This window comes from Rattus norvegicus, chromosome 1 (genome assembly GCF_021556685.1).
Source record: "Rattus norvegicus strain SHRSP/BbbUtx chromosome 1, alternate assembly SHRSP_T2T, whole genome shotgun sequence".
NCBI classification, from domain to species: Eukaryota; Metazoa; Chordata; class Mammalia; order Rodentia; family Muridae; genus Rattus; species Rattus norvegicus.
The window spans coordinates 256,530,975-256,548,719 of record NC_141534.1 but is presented as its reverse complement, the minus strand read 5'-3'; the positions used below and the strand labels follow the sequence as shown (position 1 = coordinate 256,548,719).

Here is a 17,745-nt window from a genome sequence, read left to right as displayed (position 1 = left end):
AACAATTAAAAAAATGAAAATAAAAAAAGACACTTAATTGAAAATGTATGATCTATTTTCTACTCCATTTGATCTGGCTGATCTGGCTTTATACTTTTATTAATGGCCCTTTGAAGAAAGTTTGAAAGAATAAATTTCATCCATTGTTGTGTGTGTGTGGTTTTGTTGTTTTTTCCATTTCTCTATTCTGGGTCTCTTGAATTTCTCCGTGAATGTTACAATCTTATCTATTCATCCACCTAAGTGGAAACTCACTTGCTAAGGATTGCCTTGACCTGGCAGGTCTGTTTTGGGAGCTTTACCATCGTTAATATTAAGGCCTCCAACCTATAATGTTCCTCTTCCTTATTTTTATTTTCCTTCAATAGCACTTGATACTTTTCTTGAGACAAAGTTTCGCTGTGCACCTTGGCCGGCCCGGCACTCACTATGTAGACCAAGCTGGCCTCAGAGAGATCCACCTCCCTCTGTTATCCCCATACGTCAAGTGCTGGGATCAGAGCTGTGCCCACCTGGTACTTCATACTTCTGTGCAGCATCCTGGGGCTCTTCCAGATCATGACAGCCGTTGCTTTAGATCTTGTGGCAATCCAGTTCCACGTCATTGTTAAATTATTCATTGCTAGTTTATGGAGGTAAATTTGCCTATTTCTGGCCTCCAATAGTTACATGTGTGCCTTGGTTTTATTTCTTCCCCCTTTCCTGCCCCGGTAGACATCTTGGAGGGCACTTCCTGGTTTTTCTATAGGAAAAAACTGGTGGCCATTGGGCATCCATTGGGCATTGGGCATCACTTGTCTTCATCAGTATCTTTTGTTTCTTTCCCCTTTGTGACATGGTTTAATTTTGCTAGGACCTTAACCTGCTTTTAGCCTCCAAAACAACAATAAAACCCAACAGAATTTATTGCTGTCTTCTAGAGATGTTTATTTACCTTGAACAAGGAGAAACAACTGTTGGCCTGGCTCCCAAGAATTGGCAAAGAATCAGCATACAGTGCCTGACTGGGGTATTCAAAATTGCCGAGAGCTATAGAGTTGCTAGGGAAGACACCTTCATTGACTCAGGGTCTCCTTCATGCTAGACACCACCACCACCAGGCCTCCTGGCTGTCCCCTTTACGTTTTTAAATCTTGAGGCAATCTCACTAGGTTGCCCAGCAGGCCTTGACGGTAAGATCCGCCTCCCTCACCATCTCAAGTAGCTAGAATTACAGGACTGCACCATGGCCTTGCAAGAGTCCTTTAGAACAGACGTCTCAGGTGAAAACAGACTCAGGAATTGTGGTGAACTGGAGGCAATCACCCTGTGTACTCTTGGGAGCCCAGTCTTCCACAATCTGTGTGCTCCCATTTTGAACGTTAAGTAGCCTGGGAGGAAGCAGAACAGGCTGAGGGGGAAAACATGAGGGAAACCACGCTCTGCCGCCCCCATCTTGTGATCATGACGCCCTCCCTGGATGACTTACTTTCCTCAGCATCAGCACTTTCAGAGGCTACCCTGTTCCCTACAGACAGGGTGCTCCTGAGACTAGAACGAGCTGGGCTGCCCATCCTGAGCTTCAAGGAAAAGGTCTGCTCTCAGACTTTCTGTTGGCTGGGCGTGTTTGGCCATGAGCTACTCAGAGACCTGGCATTCTCCAAGTCAAGGCCCAGCTGATGACATTTTTGATTTAATATCAGCTGACTGCTGGTTTCCTAACCTTGGAAATGAATCTCAAATAACACCTAAGAAAGGCAGGGAAGGCCACGGGCATATGACTCAATCTTCATGGCTTCTAAATAATTTTTCTTTTTTTTTTTTTAAAACTTCTAAAATTTTCCCTGTGTAGCCTTGGCTGTCCCAAGACTCACTCTGTAAACTAGGCTGGCCTTAAACTCAAAGAGATTCGCCCGCCTCTGCCTCCCTACTGCTGGGATTAAAGTTGAGTTCCTCCACCACCCCCGGCTCCCGGGAGACTGGATCGAAGTCCAAACACTGTGAGACATTCTGCAGTCAGATCCATTTCATTTTATTATGAACAAACACAACCTCAGATGAGTAGAAATACTTTCAGAGTTGGTATTAATGAAAATTATTAGATTACAAATAGCTACTGTTGCACATAATAAAGGAAAAAAAAATCCCACCCAAGGAAGGAAAAGGAGTCCTGCAGGTTTCCATAGCAATGAGTATACATTATCTAATGCATCCATTCAACCTCTGAGAAGAATGATGTAGATTAACAATGTCGTCTGGGACATAGGCACGTGTCAAGTCCATGGTGGACGGTTACTATAAAAATGTGCAGGACTTAAATACTCCTCTGCTGAGGATCCCCAAATGTTTTATAAAGAGCATTTGCTCATGCTCGCACCTACCCGTGGAGGTAGGTCAGGAATATTATCCCATGTCTCACAGAATACTGAGTCACATTATATTGTTAGGCGACATGCCCAGTGCTACGGTTTGAGTCTGTCCCATGATTCACGGGTTGGAAACTTAATCCCCAATGCAACAGTGTTGACAGCTGGGTCCAGTAAGAGCTGATTAGGTCTGAAGGGCTCTTCCCTCATTAACAACCTTATCCAAGGAGTGAACTCATTATTGTCAGAGTGGGACTGTTATAAAAAAACAAAACAAAACAAAACTGAGAGTTTGTAGGCGGCCCTGGCCTTCACCACCAGCGTAACACGGCCACCGCTTTCTTAACTTCTCCACTAACCTATTTCAACTAAAGAAGACACGCAGAACACTAGCAAACCAGGAAGAAAAAGCTTTCACTTTAAATGCTACAACCAGCCTTTAAATCTTAAAACAAATAACAAAACCTACAAATCGCGTACGTTCAAATTACTTCCACCATCCATCAGCTACGGGCACTTCAGCAAAACAGCCCCAAGAAATATTCCCCAAACGAAGACCCCAGAGGGAACACTGCAGATCAAAGTCCACCTAACCCTCCAGCCAGGCCAGTTTTGATCCTGTCACACTTACAGGCTCTCCGGTTCTAAGGAATCCGCAGAGGAAGGGAGCGCAGGCCCATGAGTAACACTAGTTAGAAAAGAGGTAAGGCACCCAAGTCGAATTTTAGCGTGTCCACGAGGCAAGGACTGTTAGAAAATTCAATCAGATCTTAGTTTCTTATTAACGTGTCACTTGGTCTGAGCTTTAAAATCTTGACAGTAGTGTTTCTTAGTGAGCTGGTACACCCTTACCGACAGCTGTATCTAACGGGGTCCTCAGATCCACGGGGCAGGCTAAGAAGAGAGCTGCTTTTATTTTTCACATTTGATTAAGTGGGCACCGGATAACCAGTGGAATTAAAACCATTCAAAAGGCCTCTCCAAGGAATAGGGCGACAGGCCAGCAAATATATTGTCATCTCTCAAGGATTCTATTTTAGCGAACAGCTAAAGGATAAGGCTACCTTCAAGTGGGCGCAGAGACGTCCTAAAGCCTCTCTATTTAACTAACACGGGAAGACTGTGCCCTCCAACCACAGCATTCGCTATCCTGTACAGCCAATCTTAACACAGCCAGGCTTCTGCGTTGCTGCACAAAATCTCTTCTGCAAAGTCCACGGCATCTCAGATCTCCTACCCTAGCCAAAGCTTTCAAACTGAGGCACTTAAGAACACAACCTTAACTGTCATGCTTTCCAGCCAGCCAACACTGTCTTCCTCCTAAAAGCACCACAGCATCACCCAGGAGCACTGATCAGCCCGAGAGGCTTTGCTGAGTGCAGGGAGCATGCTCTGCCCTAACTCAGAGGAATCGAGTCTTGGGCCAGCACCCACACCACCCGGACCATTTGTTTTAGAACAACCGAGGAGACAGAGAGCCTCTCTGAGCCAGGGATGTTTCTAGAAAGTCGGCCAAACTTTTCCTTTAAAGTTTAAAGAATATCAGAGGCCTGGGAGGGATAGAGGTGGAGAATCTGAAAGCCACCGGAAAGGGACAGCCTTCTCTACCTACTGCAGATAGAGGTTGTATCTCTGCTGGGACCGGACATCTTTACTGACCGTAAATATCCAGGACGTTTCTGCCTAGAGCAAGACTAAACGTCAAAGAGGAAAGAAGAAATAAAACAAAACAACCACCACAAAAATACCACCCCGAAACACAAAAAAATGGGTAGGGAAAGAGAGGCAGATGTGGTAGAGCAAAGAGCTTTCAGCCATGTATCCCAGAGTCCTACCTGGTCACAGAGCTAGTGAGGAATGAGGCAACAGCCCAGGGAAAAGCCTTACCACAAAGCACAGCGGGACCAAAGGGAGCTAAAACCTAACCTGCTCCACTAGAGACCGCCAAAGTTGTGAGGTCCCCTGGCAAGGTGCCCCTAGAAACCTTGGAGCTGCCTACAGCGACCTCCAACTTCCCTGTCCACTGCCCAACAGTGGAAGGAAGGTGTTCACCATCTTTTCCAGAGGGAGGCACTCGTTGAGTGTTTGTAGGATCCAGGACAGACTGACTTTGTGTCTTCTGGGTTTTAGCTGTGACTCAAGCTCAAGTCTTACACTCCTTCCATTGTGGGATGCATGGAAACGCCACAGCTATCCTGAATTTGTGGGAGCAACCTGCATCCGAAAGACGGAAGAACAGGAATTACAAGTGTCTGGGGGTGCAGCTCACAGGAAGCTCAAAAACCACGAGCGACCGCCCTCATGGATTCCAGACACGCCTCGCAAGAGGACTCCCGGCTCCATGTGTCCTGCTAATTGTTGGCTTTTCTATTTGAGACAAGGCCTCACTATCTAGCCCTGGCTGGCTTCAAACTCAGAGACCCACCTGCCCCTCTCCTCTCAACTGTTTTGAGGCGCATGCCACGACGCCTGGCCCCAGGTCCTTGTTATGAAAGGAAAAGAAAATCTTATTTTAGGAAAGACCACTTTTCCTACAAATTGTTTTTCACTTCTCTATTTTTTTAAATCTTTAGCCTAAAGTACACTGAGATACCGATGTGTTGCCATATTTTAGTGTCACAAAGTTCCACGGCTGTCACCCAATCAGAATTAGGAGAGGAGGCACGCTGTGTCAAGAGACGCCAGCACCTCGGCCAGACGGAGCGGAGCCTGATCACAGGAGATCCCCCTCTCCCACAATTTTGATGAATCACAGCCCGAGTGTTGAATTTGGCCCCTTAAGATTTACCCACTTCGCAAGCTCTCTGCCAAATAAAACTATTTTTTCTCCCATTCCATCTGGCAAAGTCTGGACTAAAATAACAGGAGAAATTTCTCAAGATTTTTCTTCTATCTGTAACTTGGAGCAACGTTAAGTTGGGGCTGGGGCGTGAACCTTTACTGTAGACCCTTGAAAAGCTGGTACGCTCTGGAAGGTGAACTCTGAACTACAGCGGAGTGGCTGCTGGCTTAGGGGAGGCGATGAGGGGTGAGGTCATTGGGGACAAAGCGAAGAAAAAGACAACGGGAAAAGAAGATAGAAGGGGAGAACAGCTTAGCATCAAAAGGTAGAGCTGTTGACTTCCGATATTTGTCCGTTTTACAATACTGTACCAGAATGGGTTAACTTCATCATTTTAGCATCTGGGTAGCAATACTCAGTAGTTAATTAACAGAACAGTAAGCCTCTGCCAAGCCGGCTCTTGGAACAGGAACTGGAAGACCCCGAACTCAGCCACTCTTGCAGCTCTCCTCCCCAGTTCTCTTAATCCTGGCTAAGACAGCGGCCTTGGACACCCTCTTCCGGTCATAAGCCAGGCCCAGGAGGGCCATGCAGTCGATGAAGAACGTGGTGAAGTTGATGTGCCAGCGGTACTCACTGGCAGAGTAGTCATAGGGGAAGGCGTGATGGTAGTTGTGGAAGCCCTCGCCTGCAACAGAAACAAGGAGGGGAGTTAGGGGCTCAGCGATTGTGGCTTCCTCCTCTGCACACCTCTTACCCAGAGGGCTCTCCCCAGACTTTGGAGAGTCAGGACTGCAGGTGAGGGAATGGCTAAACCCAGTTTCTTTTACTCTGAACAGACAGACACCACCAAAAGGCATCACTCTGGGACCTATCCATCTTGCCCGAATTATCCCATTTCTGTGAAGATCATAGCAGTCCTATAGCGTACGGGTAATTTATTTCAAACGTAAATTAAAGAACATGACCCGTTGTGGGGCTCTGGAAAAGACATACCTAAGCTATAAAGAAGGTATTTTTCAAATTTATTTTTAATACTTGTATGAGTTTATGCACGTCCACATGCGTGCCGTAGCATGCAAGAGTCAGTTTTCTCCTTCCACTATGTGGGTCTCGGGGATCAAAAGGAAGCTGGTCAGGTTTGGCAGCAAGTACCTTTACCTGCTGAACCTTCATGCCAACCCAGAAAAGGTGCTTTTAATAATAACCAAAGTGGGGGCTGGAGAGACGGCTCAGCGGTTAAGAGCACTGACTGCTCTTCCAGAGGTCCTGAGTTCAAATCCCAGCAGCCACATGGTGGCTCACAACCATCTGTAATGGGATCCAATGCCTCTTCTGGTGTGTCTGAGGACAGCTACAGTGCACTTACATAATAAATTAGTGTGTGTGTGTGTGTGTGTGTGTGTGTGTGTGTGTGTGTGTGTCTCCATCCATCCCAAGTGGCTAAGTTATTGAGTGTTGTACCAAGATATACAAGCACCAATCTGAGCAGTGTTGTTGGATGACCACAGCTCTTATGCCACAGGTCTGCATAGGGAAAACTTGAGGCCTCTGTTCTCAGAAAGGAAAATGATGTGGGCGCATGTAGCAGAGGCACACACGGGCATTCGTCCTGACAACCGGGACTGGATTTATACCTTAGATCCAACCAATTACGATCAAGTGATCCGGTAGGACTGGAGAAATCAGAAAAGCAAAGGATGGGGTTGGGGATTTGGCTCAGTGGCAGAGCGCTTGCCTAGGAAGCGCAAGGCCCTGGGTTCGGTCCCCAGCTCCGAAAAAAAAGAACCAAAAAAAAAAAAAAAAAAAAAAGAAAAGCAAAGGATAAGCTGGAAGAGGGTGGCCGGGTGAGAAGGTTTGTGTGCTAATGGCCACCGTACGGGTGTCACTAGTGGATAAGCCACGCCCAAGTACTCTAGAGAGATAAGAATGCTACCCGCATACGTCCTTGGAATGACTCGCACTGAATTTTAACTTTACCTTTTTAGACAGCGTGGCTAAATAAACGAGAGGTTTGCATTCATGGAGATGACCCTACATTTCTATTTCTGACCCCCCTGCCCTGAGCGAGACCTGCCAGAGGTAATCAGGAAACAGAGGAACTCGAAAGGGTCCATTATAGATACATCCACACCCTTTCCAGAGAAGTTATGGCCTCTCAAAAAGATTCCCCCATAAAAATGACCACCCCTACATCCCCCAAGTCTCAGAGTGGGAAATCTCAAAAAATCTTCTCATCGAAACTCCTCTGGTTCCTGGCCAAATATGTCTAGCAGCAAGCCACCAGATGCGGTCCTGCTGGGGACTTACCCACAGCTCCCATCGACACCAGGATGTTCTCCCGAGAGCTGATGTTCTTGTCGTAGGGGCGATATCCATAGAGGTGGGCGGCGCTGTTCACCAGCCAGGTGGCGTTGAGCACCACAGCGTACCGTAAGAAGGTGCTGACGCACAGGCTATTTACAAATGTCTCACCCCAGCAGTACCAGGGCACCAGCGTGGGCAGGATGAAGCACATGAGCAGGAGGCCGGGCTTGTAATACCTACAACGACACAGCACATTTTAGACTTCATGGAGAGAGGACCCTCACACTCCCATGGGCTATCCACTCCCTGCAGGCAGGGCTGATTGTCCCCGTGTCCCATGAGTAAAGAGTAGAAGGAACCAGTCCAGAAAACTGTGGAGGAATATTAGAGAGCCAACGCTGTTAGCTCACTGTTTAGATGGGGCAATACAGATGCGGTAGCTGACGCTATTAGCCCCTTTGCTTCCTGGCTTACCTTTGTCTGTCTATCTTCCTTTCTCTTTTCTTTAAAAGATTTACTTATTTTATATATGTGAGCACACTGTTGCAATCAGATCCCATTACAGATGGTCGTGAGCCACCGTGTAGTTGCTGGGGATTGAACTCAGGACCTCTGGAAGAGCAGTCAGTGCTCTTAACCACTGAGCCATCTCTCTAGCCCCTGCCTTTGTTTCTTTCATAACCATTAGAAAACTTCACTTGGCACGAAATGGAGGTGTTATATCTCCATTTCTTTCATAACCATTAGAAATCTTCACTTGGCATGAAATGGAGGTGTTGTATCTCCACTTCCTGCTACCAGCATTCCTAGCTCTGTGCCACCCTCTGCCCCCAACGGTAGGCCTCTGACCAGACCACAACACTATCCCTCTCCCTGAGGTATACAAGGACATAGAAACTCCAAGGGAACTGAATCCCCATGTCCTTCAGGAGTCACATCTTCCTCTCAAATCCTAGACGTTCCCTGCACCTAACTCCTTGTTTTCTCGGCTTCAGTCTTTCCTACCACCTCACTTGTGCCCTTCCCAAGAGTGGGCAACACTTCTGCTTCACGCTGCTAGAGAACCCATCAGTAATTCAGTTGCTAACTCAACTACCTAAGTATGCATGGAGGAGTCCGTAGGAAGGACGTTGGCGATGCCTTCCTTCATTGCTCTTTTTCTCTCTCACACCTGGGATTACAAGCAGAGGGCTGCAACCCTGAATACTCTTAGCTCACCACACTGTCTGCACAGCCTCTCCCTGGCACACTCTTGCTGTCTCTATGCAGCTGCGGCTTCAACACCACTTCCTTCTAAGCCTGCTCCCTGCTCTTTGTATCTTGGGTTAAGACCAATCCTGACTTGCTTGGTGACTGTCAGCCCCCTTGTAGTAGGTCACTTAGTCCTTCAAGATAAGGTCTCTATTTCACTCAGTTCTGTCTCCCCCCACCTAGGACAAGGAACAGGGCTGTTTTGTTTTGCAATTAATTGGTTCCAATAAGATAACACACATCGGTTTATCTCTGTGGCCTACAGGATGTTAAAAATAAGTTTTAAAATTGATCTGAACATGTGGACACGGTAAGCCTCGGCTTTGTCTTTGTAATTCCTAATGGCAGATGCACACGGTGTGAACTGGCGCATTCCCAGGGCTCCCATCCTCAGCCTCCACCCCTCTTCACGCACCTCCTCTGGAACATCACCAGCTTCTCAGCTTTCAGGTCAGACATGTCCAGCTTTCCGCCCTTCTCTTTGACAGCCGGGTGTTTGCGCACAAGCAGCCAACCCACGTGAGAGAAGAAAAAGCCACGGCGGGAGTTGTGAGGGTCGGCGTGTGTCTCTGAGAACTTGTGGTGGGCGCGGTGATCCCGGGCCCATTCGTACACATCGTTCTGGAAACGGGAGAGAGGAACCCAGTGCTGAGAAGAGAAGTTCTCCAAGGAGCCTGCTAGGACCTAGACATCTGCCAAGGACTGGACTCTCAGCCCGACTCACAAAGTCCTCAAGACTCTGACTCAAGAATACGCACACGTGCCTCACACGTGCCCTAGACGCACACATAGAAAAAGCAATTGAAGGTCCCGAAGCGGAGGGACGGTACGGTCACACCCCGAGGTTATAGGAAAGCAAGTGTGGGGTAAGTCACAGTCCTCATGTTTCATTAGCAAGAGAATGAATCCTTTTAATTGTATGTGTGTGGGTACAGGTGCATGTGTGCCATGGCCCATGTGTGGTCAGAGGACAACTTTCAGGAATCAGCTCTCCCCTTCCATAGCCCAAGATCAAACTTGTCAGCCTTGCACAGAAAGCACCTTTACCCAACGAGCCATTTTGATGACCCACATAGCAGCTCTTCAACCAGTGACTGTGGAACAGGGTGCACTTAGACCACTTTATCCTATGGTAACAGAGTTAGTTACAAGGCAAGGGGCCTGGCTCCTAGGTACTCTCCGTAGAAACAGTGGAGAAACCCATCCTAACACCTTCACCAAGTGGCCGCCCTTTCTGCCCAGTATCAAGGCCAGCATGTAACTCCAGAGCGTGGGCACATCTCCAAAGGACCTCCGGGCCTGTCTGTGCCCTCTGTACCTCAAGAACACACCACCGTCTCCTCCTCCACACCTCACCCTTCCCCCACCAAGAACACTAGGAATCTTTGAAAGCAGAAGTTGCCATGACAGAGACGGTCAGGCAAACCTGGTGATCACCTCAAATCTTGACAAGGCAGAGGGGACTAATTTGATTTCCTAGTTTCCTCTTGCTGCAAGTTATACCCACCAGTGGCTATCCAGTGTCCTTAGATCTTTGGAGCCTCGAGGGTCCTCTACCAAGTCTCTATCTTTCCTCTGCTGTGAGCTTGCGGCTTGACTATTCTTCCCACCACAGTCTTACACCAGCCAATCTCTAGGTGTGTCTCCTCATCTGTCCAGGAGTAGTAACAACAGTGACCTCTTCCTCAATCTGGTGTGAGGACTTAAAAGAACCCCAGGGTCTATGACACCTGTGCGTCTGTCCCACTGAGGTATAGTGTAAGACCTTAAAGTGAATTGTTCCCTTACGGTCTAGGAAACCAGTCAGTACCCAGCTCTTGTTTTTGTTTTGTTTTTTTTTTGTTTGTTTGTTTGTTTTGTTTTAAAGATTTATTTATTTATATGTAAGTACACTGTCGATGTCTTCAGACACACCAGAAGAGGGTATCAGATCTCATTACAGATGGTTGTGAGCCACCATGTGGTTGCTGGGACTCAAACTCGGGACCTCTGGAAGAGCAGTCAGTGCTGTTAACCACTGAGCCATCTCTCCAGCCCAGTAGCCAGCTCATGTGTCCTTTATGCTAAAGACCCCCAACTGCCATGTTGTGACACCACTGGGACCCTGAAATGAAAACTGACCCAGCACATAAGGACCCTTTCTTATTCCCCTTCACACGTGACTATCGAAAATGGACTTCAGCACTCGAGTCTGCACTCTAGGAGGCCTCAAGGGACTAGAAAGAATAATGGCTGTCCTAGTAAAGTATCCAGATCCCTAACTGCCCACCACTGGGCGGAGACACTGCCACAGCAGCAGCCTCTTACCTGGAATGCCATGGTGTTGGCGATGATGAGAAAGAGCCTCAGGGGCAGCCGAGCCTTGTAAGTCCTGTGGCTCCACAGGCGATGAGCCCCGGCTGTGATGCCCAGGGCGCTGATTACGTAGTACAAATATGCTGTAGGACAGGAAAATTGGGGTGTCACCAACAGGCCAGATCCGTAAGGGACAAGATGCCAAGGACAGTTTCCTGGCACTAGTCAGCTTCTCTGTTAGCCTTTGGGCAAAGGCCCGGTTTTCCCTGCAGCCCTGGGATGCATTAGTCTGTGAATTGTCATACATGCCACTGGTCATCACGAGTCTGGGTATCACTGGGTTTCATCCCAGGGCTGATCTTCTTTGACCTCTACCAGCCCTCTAAAGATTTCTGGTCAGGAAACTGCATTTCCTCAGCCCAGAACGCATCCCAAGGGCCATTCTGAAGCACCAGCCAGAACAGTGGACAACGGCTAATTGGAGGAGGCAAGCAGTGGCAGCCTGAGTAGCTAACTATACACAAAGCTTTTAGCAGAGGTAGAAAAAGCGTTTCAATACTGTAGCGTACTAACTCAAACATTACCAAGGACACTGATACTGTCCTATTCTCCACACACCTTGAACAAGGTGAGTTCTAACAGTACCAAGTATATCTCTTGAAGAAACACATTCTGGGAAGGTCGTTCTGTTAAAGGTGGATTTTCCATCCGCCTTCCCTTGTTTCAGTCCTATCCAGCCCCCAAGATCTGTGTGCCCGTTCCCATTTCTCTCCCTGGTCATGGTCCTGTCTATCCAGACTCTCACCCTGAATGTTAGATGCTCAAAGCTGGCAGAAGGACACTACTTCACTGTCCCTGAAGCAGAAAAAGCTCAGAAAGTGCCAATCGTGAGATCTCTCTGGGAAGGAGAGCAGTCTGCCCATCTGATCCCTCCCCCCAACCCCCGCACCCATTAGCAGAACTAGGGAACAGGGGCCTTGGTAGAATGGCTAATACTGGCTGCCTCCCAAGAAAACACCAAGAAACAAAGGACCTTCACAGGCTACAGAACTTAGTTGCTACTGGAAACGCCTCACATTGTACTAACTGTGTCCTTCTGCAGTCAGATAACATGTTTCCTAAGAACGCTCTCTCCCTCCTTCCCAACTCCCGTCCCTCCTACAAGATCCCGGGAGAGCAACCATGGGATGAAAGGCCTTCATACCTATGTCTGGAAAAATCTCAGGTAGCCAGAGCCCTGTATTACAGGGTGAATTTGCGCAGAGCAGAAGCCCTTAGCTGAGCAGCAAAGGAACACCCCTATTTGTTTCATGCTGCAGATGACCCAGGCAGATTGGATCCATAAACACAGATGTGTGTGTGTGTGTTGCGGGGGGGGGGTGGTGGTGGGTGGGGCAGTATGTTGTGCGTGTGCAACCACACAGGACACACAAACCTAGGCAGCCTCTTCAGTCTGCCTCTCAGTCCAACAAACAGGAGACTCAGATCCATACTCTGTCTCCCAAAGTGTTCACGATGGTGGATAGGAATCATAGCATAGCTTTAACTTCAGAAACAGGCTGGGGGGAGCTTTGTAAACTCTTTCAGTGCTGTCAAATTCAGTTCTGGGGTTACAGAATCACAAAGGTACAAAAGACTCTTAAAACAACCAAGCCAGGAAAAAGGCTGGCAGGGCGTGAAACTAATCTAAAGGATTCCATCCCTACTCTTGACGAAGGTGTGTTGTGAAGACTATGAGTTGGGAGCCGGGTGGTGGCGGCAAACGCCTTTAATCCCAGCATTCAGGAAGTGGAGGCAGGCGGATCTTGGAGGAGTTGGAGGCTAGCCTGGTCTACAGACCCAGTTCCAGAACAGCCAGGGCTACACAGAGAAGCCTTGTCTTGCGGGGAAAGTTTGTTACCTGGAAAACTCTCAAGGATCCTATCTCACCACTTGTAGGACCTAGGAGGACTGAGGTAGCTAACAATCTTGACCATTAGCCGTTCTACACGCCATCCTCCAAGAGACCTGCCATTGGTACCTACACTCAGATACTGTTCCAGAAAAACCTCCAACTGTTATAAAGACCACCCCTTGCTGTTGACCTCTCTGAGAGCAGCAAGAGGTCCTAGACTACAGACCTCCAGTCCCTCCTTCCTGGTTCAAGGTGCAGTTGATAAATCACTTGCAAAGCACGTGTGTGCAGCTAGGGGGCAGCACTGCCACCAACCTCTACACATGGCTCCCCCAGGAGTTGAGTTAGTCAGGTCAGTGACACAGGGGCACACATCACAATAGTCGGGATGAGGCTGCTTCAGGCTCTCCTCCTGCCCAGGAGGTATGTGTTGGGTGTGGTGTTTGAGGGAAAGGTGCCACAGCACTATGTGGACACAGGGAAAGAGGGGCTGCAAGCTGAATAGAAGGCAAAACCCCTCTGCAACCCTATTTTATTCTAAGAATGGTTTGTTGACTAGCTTGTGCCGAACAGCGGTGCCATACACCTTTGAATCTGGATATACAGGAGCCTGCTTCATCTTCCTCCAGGCAAACCAGCCTAGTCTAGCCAGGCAAGGAAGGTCCAATGGTTGAGCTTCTAACCCCCTCTGTTCTCTTCCCCCTAAACTCCACCCCATGGCTTTGTCCCCTCACTGAACTCAACAGGTCACCCACGAGGCCTGTGATCTAGCTCTTGCCTCTAATGTCTCTGAGGCTGGGCCAGGTGCCATCAGTGACTCATACAGAAAAGCTTGCTCAGAGACCTCAGCATCAATGTTAGGAGATTCTCAAGACTCAGGTCTCCCCGATTCTAACACCACGAGGCTCTTTTCCCAGCCCAGTTGCTCCAACAAGAACCAAAAAGAAAGGGCCACGCCTTGGGTCAGAGGCCACCTCTTTAAAGAGCAAGGAGAAACCCGAGGCACTGGCCCAAGACAAGGGGAGCTGCTCACCAAAGAGGCAGGTGTAGACCTTGCAGGAGGGGACCAGTGTGATCCCGTACAGGGCTCCAATGTGCAGCAGGGCCATGAGGACGATGTTCCTCCAGACGTACTCCAGCTTGGGCGGGGGCCCCTCCTCATCCTGGTAGCTGGGGTCGTATAGGTCATCTTTAATTTCAGGGCGAACATCTGCTCCCCAGTGGTGAGGATTCTTTTCAAACTTCTCTCCTCCATTCTGCTGTCCCCCAGAAGGTGGCGCTGTGATTGTGGTGGTGGCCGAGTAAGAGCCAGAGATCTGCAATGAGAGGGGGTGGAGAATTAGGGCTGCAGACGCGTGGGGGCAGCAGGGGGTACTTCCCTCTAATGTAACTGCGGGAAGGGTGCAATAGAGGCCTTACCCAGTGCCAAGGTTGCACGGCTTGGGGCGTGGGGGTGCACCACGAAATGGCACACTGAAATGTGCAGGCCGTGGGGAATAAACCTTATGATGAAGGGGCAGGAGAGATGTTTTATTAGCAGCGCCCTTCGCAACTCACAAAGGAAAAACTGCGCATATCGAGAAAAGGTCAGGTTTTACTTTAAGAAACACAAGTTGGGGGAATCAACTGTACTGAGTAAAAACCCGGTTATCACCCGGTCCAGAAACAATCAATCAAGGTTGAGCAACTCGGAAATGATGGCTAAAAGCTCCCAGCTGCTCTGAACTCTCTCCAACCCTCAACAGCCACCCACCTAGAAGTCCAATCTGCACCCGCCAACCTGAGAGGGAGGGGCCGTCGGGGGGAGCTCACCTCTTGCAGTATGTGAGCCGGCATCTTGGCGTCGGATGCTGGGGTCACGTTCCCAGGGATGAGAACGTGCAGAGAGCTTCAGACCTCAGCGACAAAGAGTGTTATGACTTAAGTTTCTGCAGCCAGCCCGCTGCACAGTACAAGCCCTGGGCCAGAGCTGGCAGTTGGGTATTAATGTCCTGTATGTCCTTAGGTTCGTTGTATCGATCAAGGAACAGATAAAAAATCAAAAACTGGCTGGCCAAGGCAGCCGCGGACGGAGATAAGGATAGAAAAATGAGAGGACGCCAAAAGCGCAGCTTGCAGCCACCGGTGTCCAGGAGTCAGAATACTGCAGACACCAACACCGCATTGTCCCATCCCTAGCCAGGCGGAGGGGGGCGATGCTAATGAGGCTTTCGTAAACTCTGGCTAGTCATTGGCCGATGGGAATTTGGTACCACCTCGTCCTGCTGCTCTCATTGGCTCTGCACAATCTGCTGTTCCCTCTGCCTCCAGCTCCTCCCCCCTCCTCCCTTCTTTTTCTGCTCTTGGCTTCTCACCCATCCCCCGCTGGTCCTCCACCCAGCCCCCACCCTGCCACGGGGGCGATTCAACGCTCTCTCTGGGAGAGAAGACCCAATCTGGCAGTGGGGGTGGGCTACCAGGACAGGAAGACTTGGAGAGGTACATAAAGTGGGGAAGCCACTACTGCGCCGACCACTCACAACTCCATCCGGTCTTTGCAGTTCTAGAGGCGCGTGGGAGGGGAAATGGCTACCACCAACAGAGAGCAAAGCTGAGAGGGGCCTCTCTCCCCAACAGGCGCCTCTGTAGTCCCTTTTGGAACAATGGCTCAGCCTTACCCACCAGTTCCAGGATGCTTAGCAGATAATAACTTGGAACTCTGGTGCCATAATCAAGTTTTCAAAGATCTGTGGCTAGCCCATTCACACTAGGCTCGGTCACTGTGGTCACTGTGCACACTCCACGAGAGCACAGCCACGGCCAGTCAGCAATAGCTCGATCCCACCCCGGTCCTCACGCCTCCCGAATGTATGTAACACCTTTAGGAGACACTTGTGTTACGTTGGAAGTTTGCAGTTTTCTACATTGAAAACATCGAAAAGCACCTGGCCGAGGGGCCCCATGTGGAACAGGAAGAGAGTGGATATTAGATTGTTACTGCAAGCCTCAGTATGACGGCACAGTGGGTACCTCCGTTCTTCCACTTCAAACAGGAAGAATGGAACAGAGGGACATACAGAGGTGGGATGTTCAACCGGCCAGTGGTGGAGCTGGCCGAGCTGACAGGCGCATTCACCAAGTCTGATAACACGTCCATCCAGGTCACTCCATACTGTGTCGCCCACTTCCAGGAGAAGGGATTGGTAGAGATCGGTCTCCTCCAGAAGAGAGATGCCAGACATTTCCTGGGACCAAAACGGACCTCTTGCCTTTTGATCTCAGGGGCTTGCCAACTCTCTGGCTTATGACCAGACACCTCCATTTCAGGCCTGGCTCGCGGACCATTGCCAAGAATGCTGAACATGACCAGGTGTCCTCAGCAAATGGCTGGCCGCCGGCCGCTCAGAATTCTGTGCGAAGTTATGTGGAGGTGTCACTTCCCCCTTGGGTTGTCTGCGCGATGTCTGATCTGCTTGGTTCTTTTTACCAGCCGTGGGTTTGTTCTTTGTCCTTGGCTGTTAAAAACAAACTCCCTTAGATTGTGAGGCCTGTACAAGAGATCCTGGTTTCTCCCAGTTCTGGGGTTGGGGGGTTTGATTCTGCCAAGAATGGGCCTCTGATTCATAGGTGGCCATCTCTGTGTTCAATGGGGAAGGAGTGAGCTTTGTCTCTGGGGTTTCTCTTTAAAAAAAAAAAAGGTTTAGTATTACTTTATTTTAATTATATGGACGTGTGTGTGTGTGTGTGTGTGTGTGTGTGTGTGTGTGTGTGTGTGTGTGTACACATGAGTGAAGGTACTTGAGAAAGCCAGAGGTGACTGGTTCCCAGGGGCTGGAGTTAGGCAATCCTAATGTGAGGACTGAGACTCCAACTCCAGTGCCCTGGAAGAACAGCAAATGCTCAGCTTAATGGCAGAGTGGTATCTCCAGCCCCTGGGGTCTCTTTTAAAAGGACACTCACATCATCCACAGAGTTGAAGCATCACCCTCCAAGCTTCTATTCCCGATACTGATGATGACGGTTCACCAGATGAGTTCAGATTTCAAAGTGTCACTTTGGGGAAGAAGACACAGTGTTTCCTTTGGGATGCCTCATTGCTGCTGAAGACATCACTACGTCAGAGACAAACTCGTCTTTGCATTTTCTCAGCCTGCAGTCCACAGCGCTGCCTGCATCAGTGCTGCTTGGTGGTGCTACTTAAGCCATCTGCCATCTGCATTCATCGTCTATCAGAGGAAGCCAGGGGGGCCTGCCAAGACAATGGTGTAGAACCGTAGTCCTATGTTTCTCTCCAAGACAAATTACAGCCTTGGGGAGAAAGTTCTGAAAACCTAGAAGAGGAATTAATTGGGAGTTCCAGGAAGAAAAGGTGGGAGACAATATAACTGTTGATAAGCAAGATAGGATGCTGCCTAGCCCATCCCATGTGAGCCGACCTCAGGAGTCCCTAAGGGTACACAAAATAAAGCTATGTGGGACAGCATGAGGCCTGGCATCAAGAATCATGAAGTGGCATCAAGTTAAAAGTTATACAGGATGAGTGCTTGCAGGGATGCAGGGCAGAGGTGCAGGCTCCGTTGGTCCAGCGGTGCACAGTGTATGCTTGGAAGACGGAGACAAGCGCTATAAACTTTTCTGTATGAAAAGGATACAAGATGTTGTGGCGGTTTTTAATGACCCTTCTATTCAAACGAGTAAGAATAAAACAGCCCCACATTGGTATATTAAATAAATATTGTAGGGAGTTCCTATTGTCCATAGTGTGAAGCCTGTCCTTCTTACCACAGCTTTGGAGGCCCTCTGGGTCCTGGCCCTTCCGTGCTTATGTCTTTGCCTTAAATGTCCTCAGTTCTCTTCAGTCCCATATTTCACTATTAAGCCCTAAAAATATT

General features: G+C 49.0%; 1 protein-coding gene across 1 annotated transcript; it reads right to left on the bottom strand.

The window, feature by feature from the left end:
- Positions 1-1,991: 1,991 nt before the first annotated feature.
- Positions 1,992-15,054, bottom strand: Scd2 (stearoyl-Coenzyme A desaturase 2). Its single transcript, NM_031841.2, is given in 6 exon segments — positions 1,992-5,815; positions 7,438-7,670; positions 9,101-9,306; positions 10,993-11,123; positions 13,908-14,190; positions 14,687-15,054. Coding segments are annotated over 6 exon segments (1,077 nt in total). The 5' UTR covers positions 14,711-15,054; the 3' UTR covers positions 1,992-5,615.
- Positions 15,055-17,745: the final 2,691 nt, after the last annotated feature.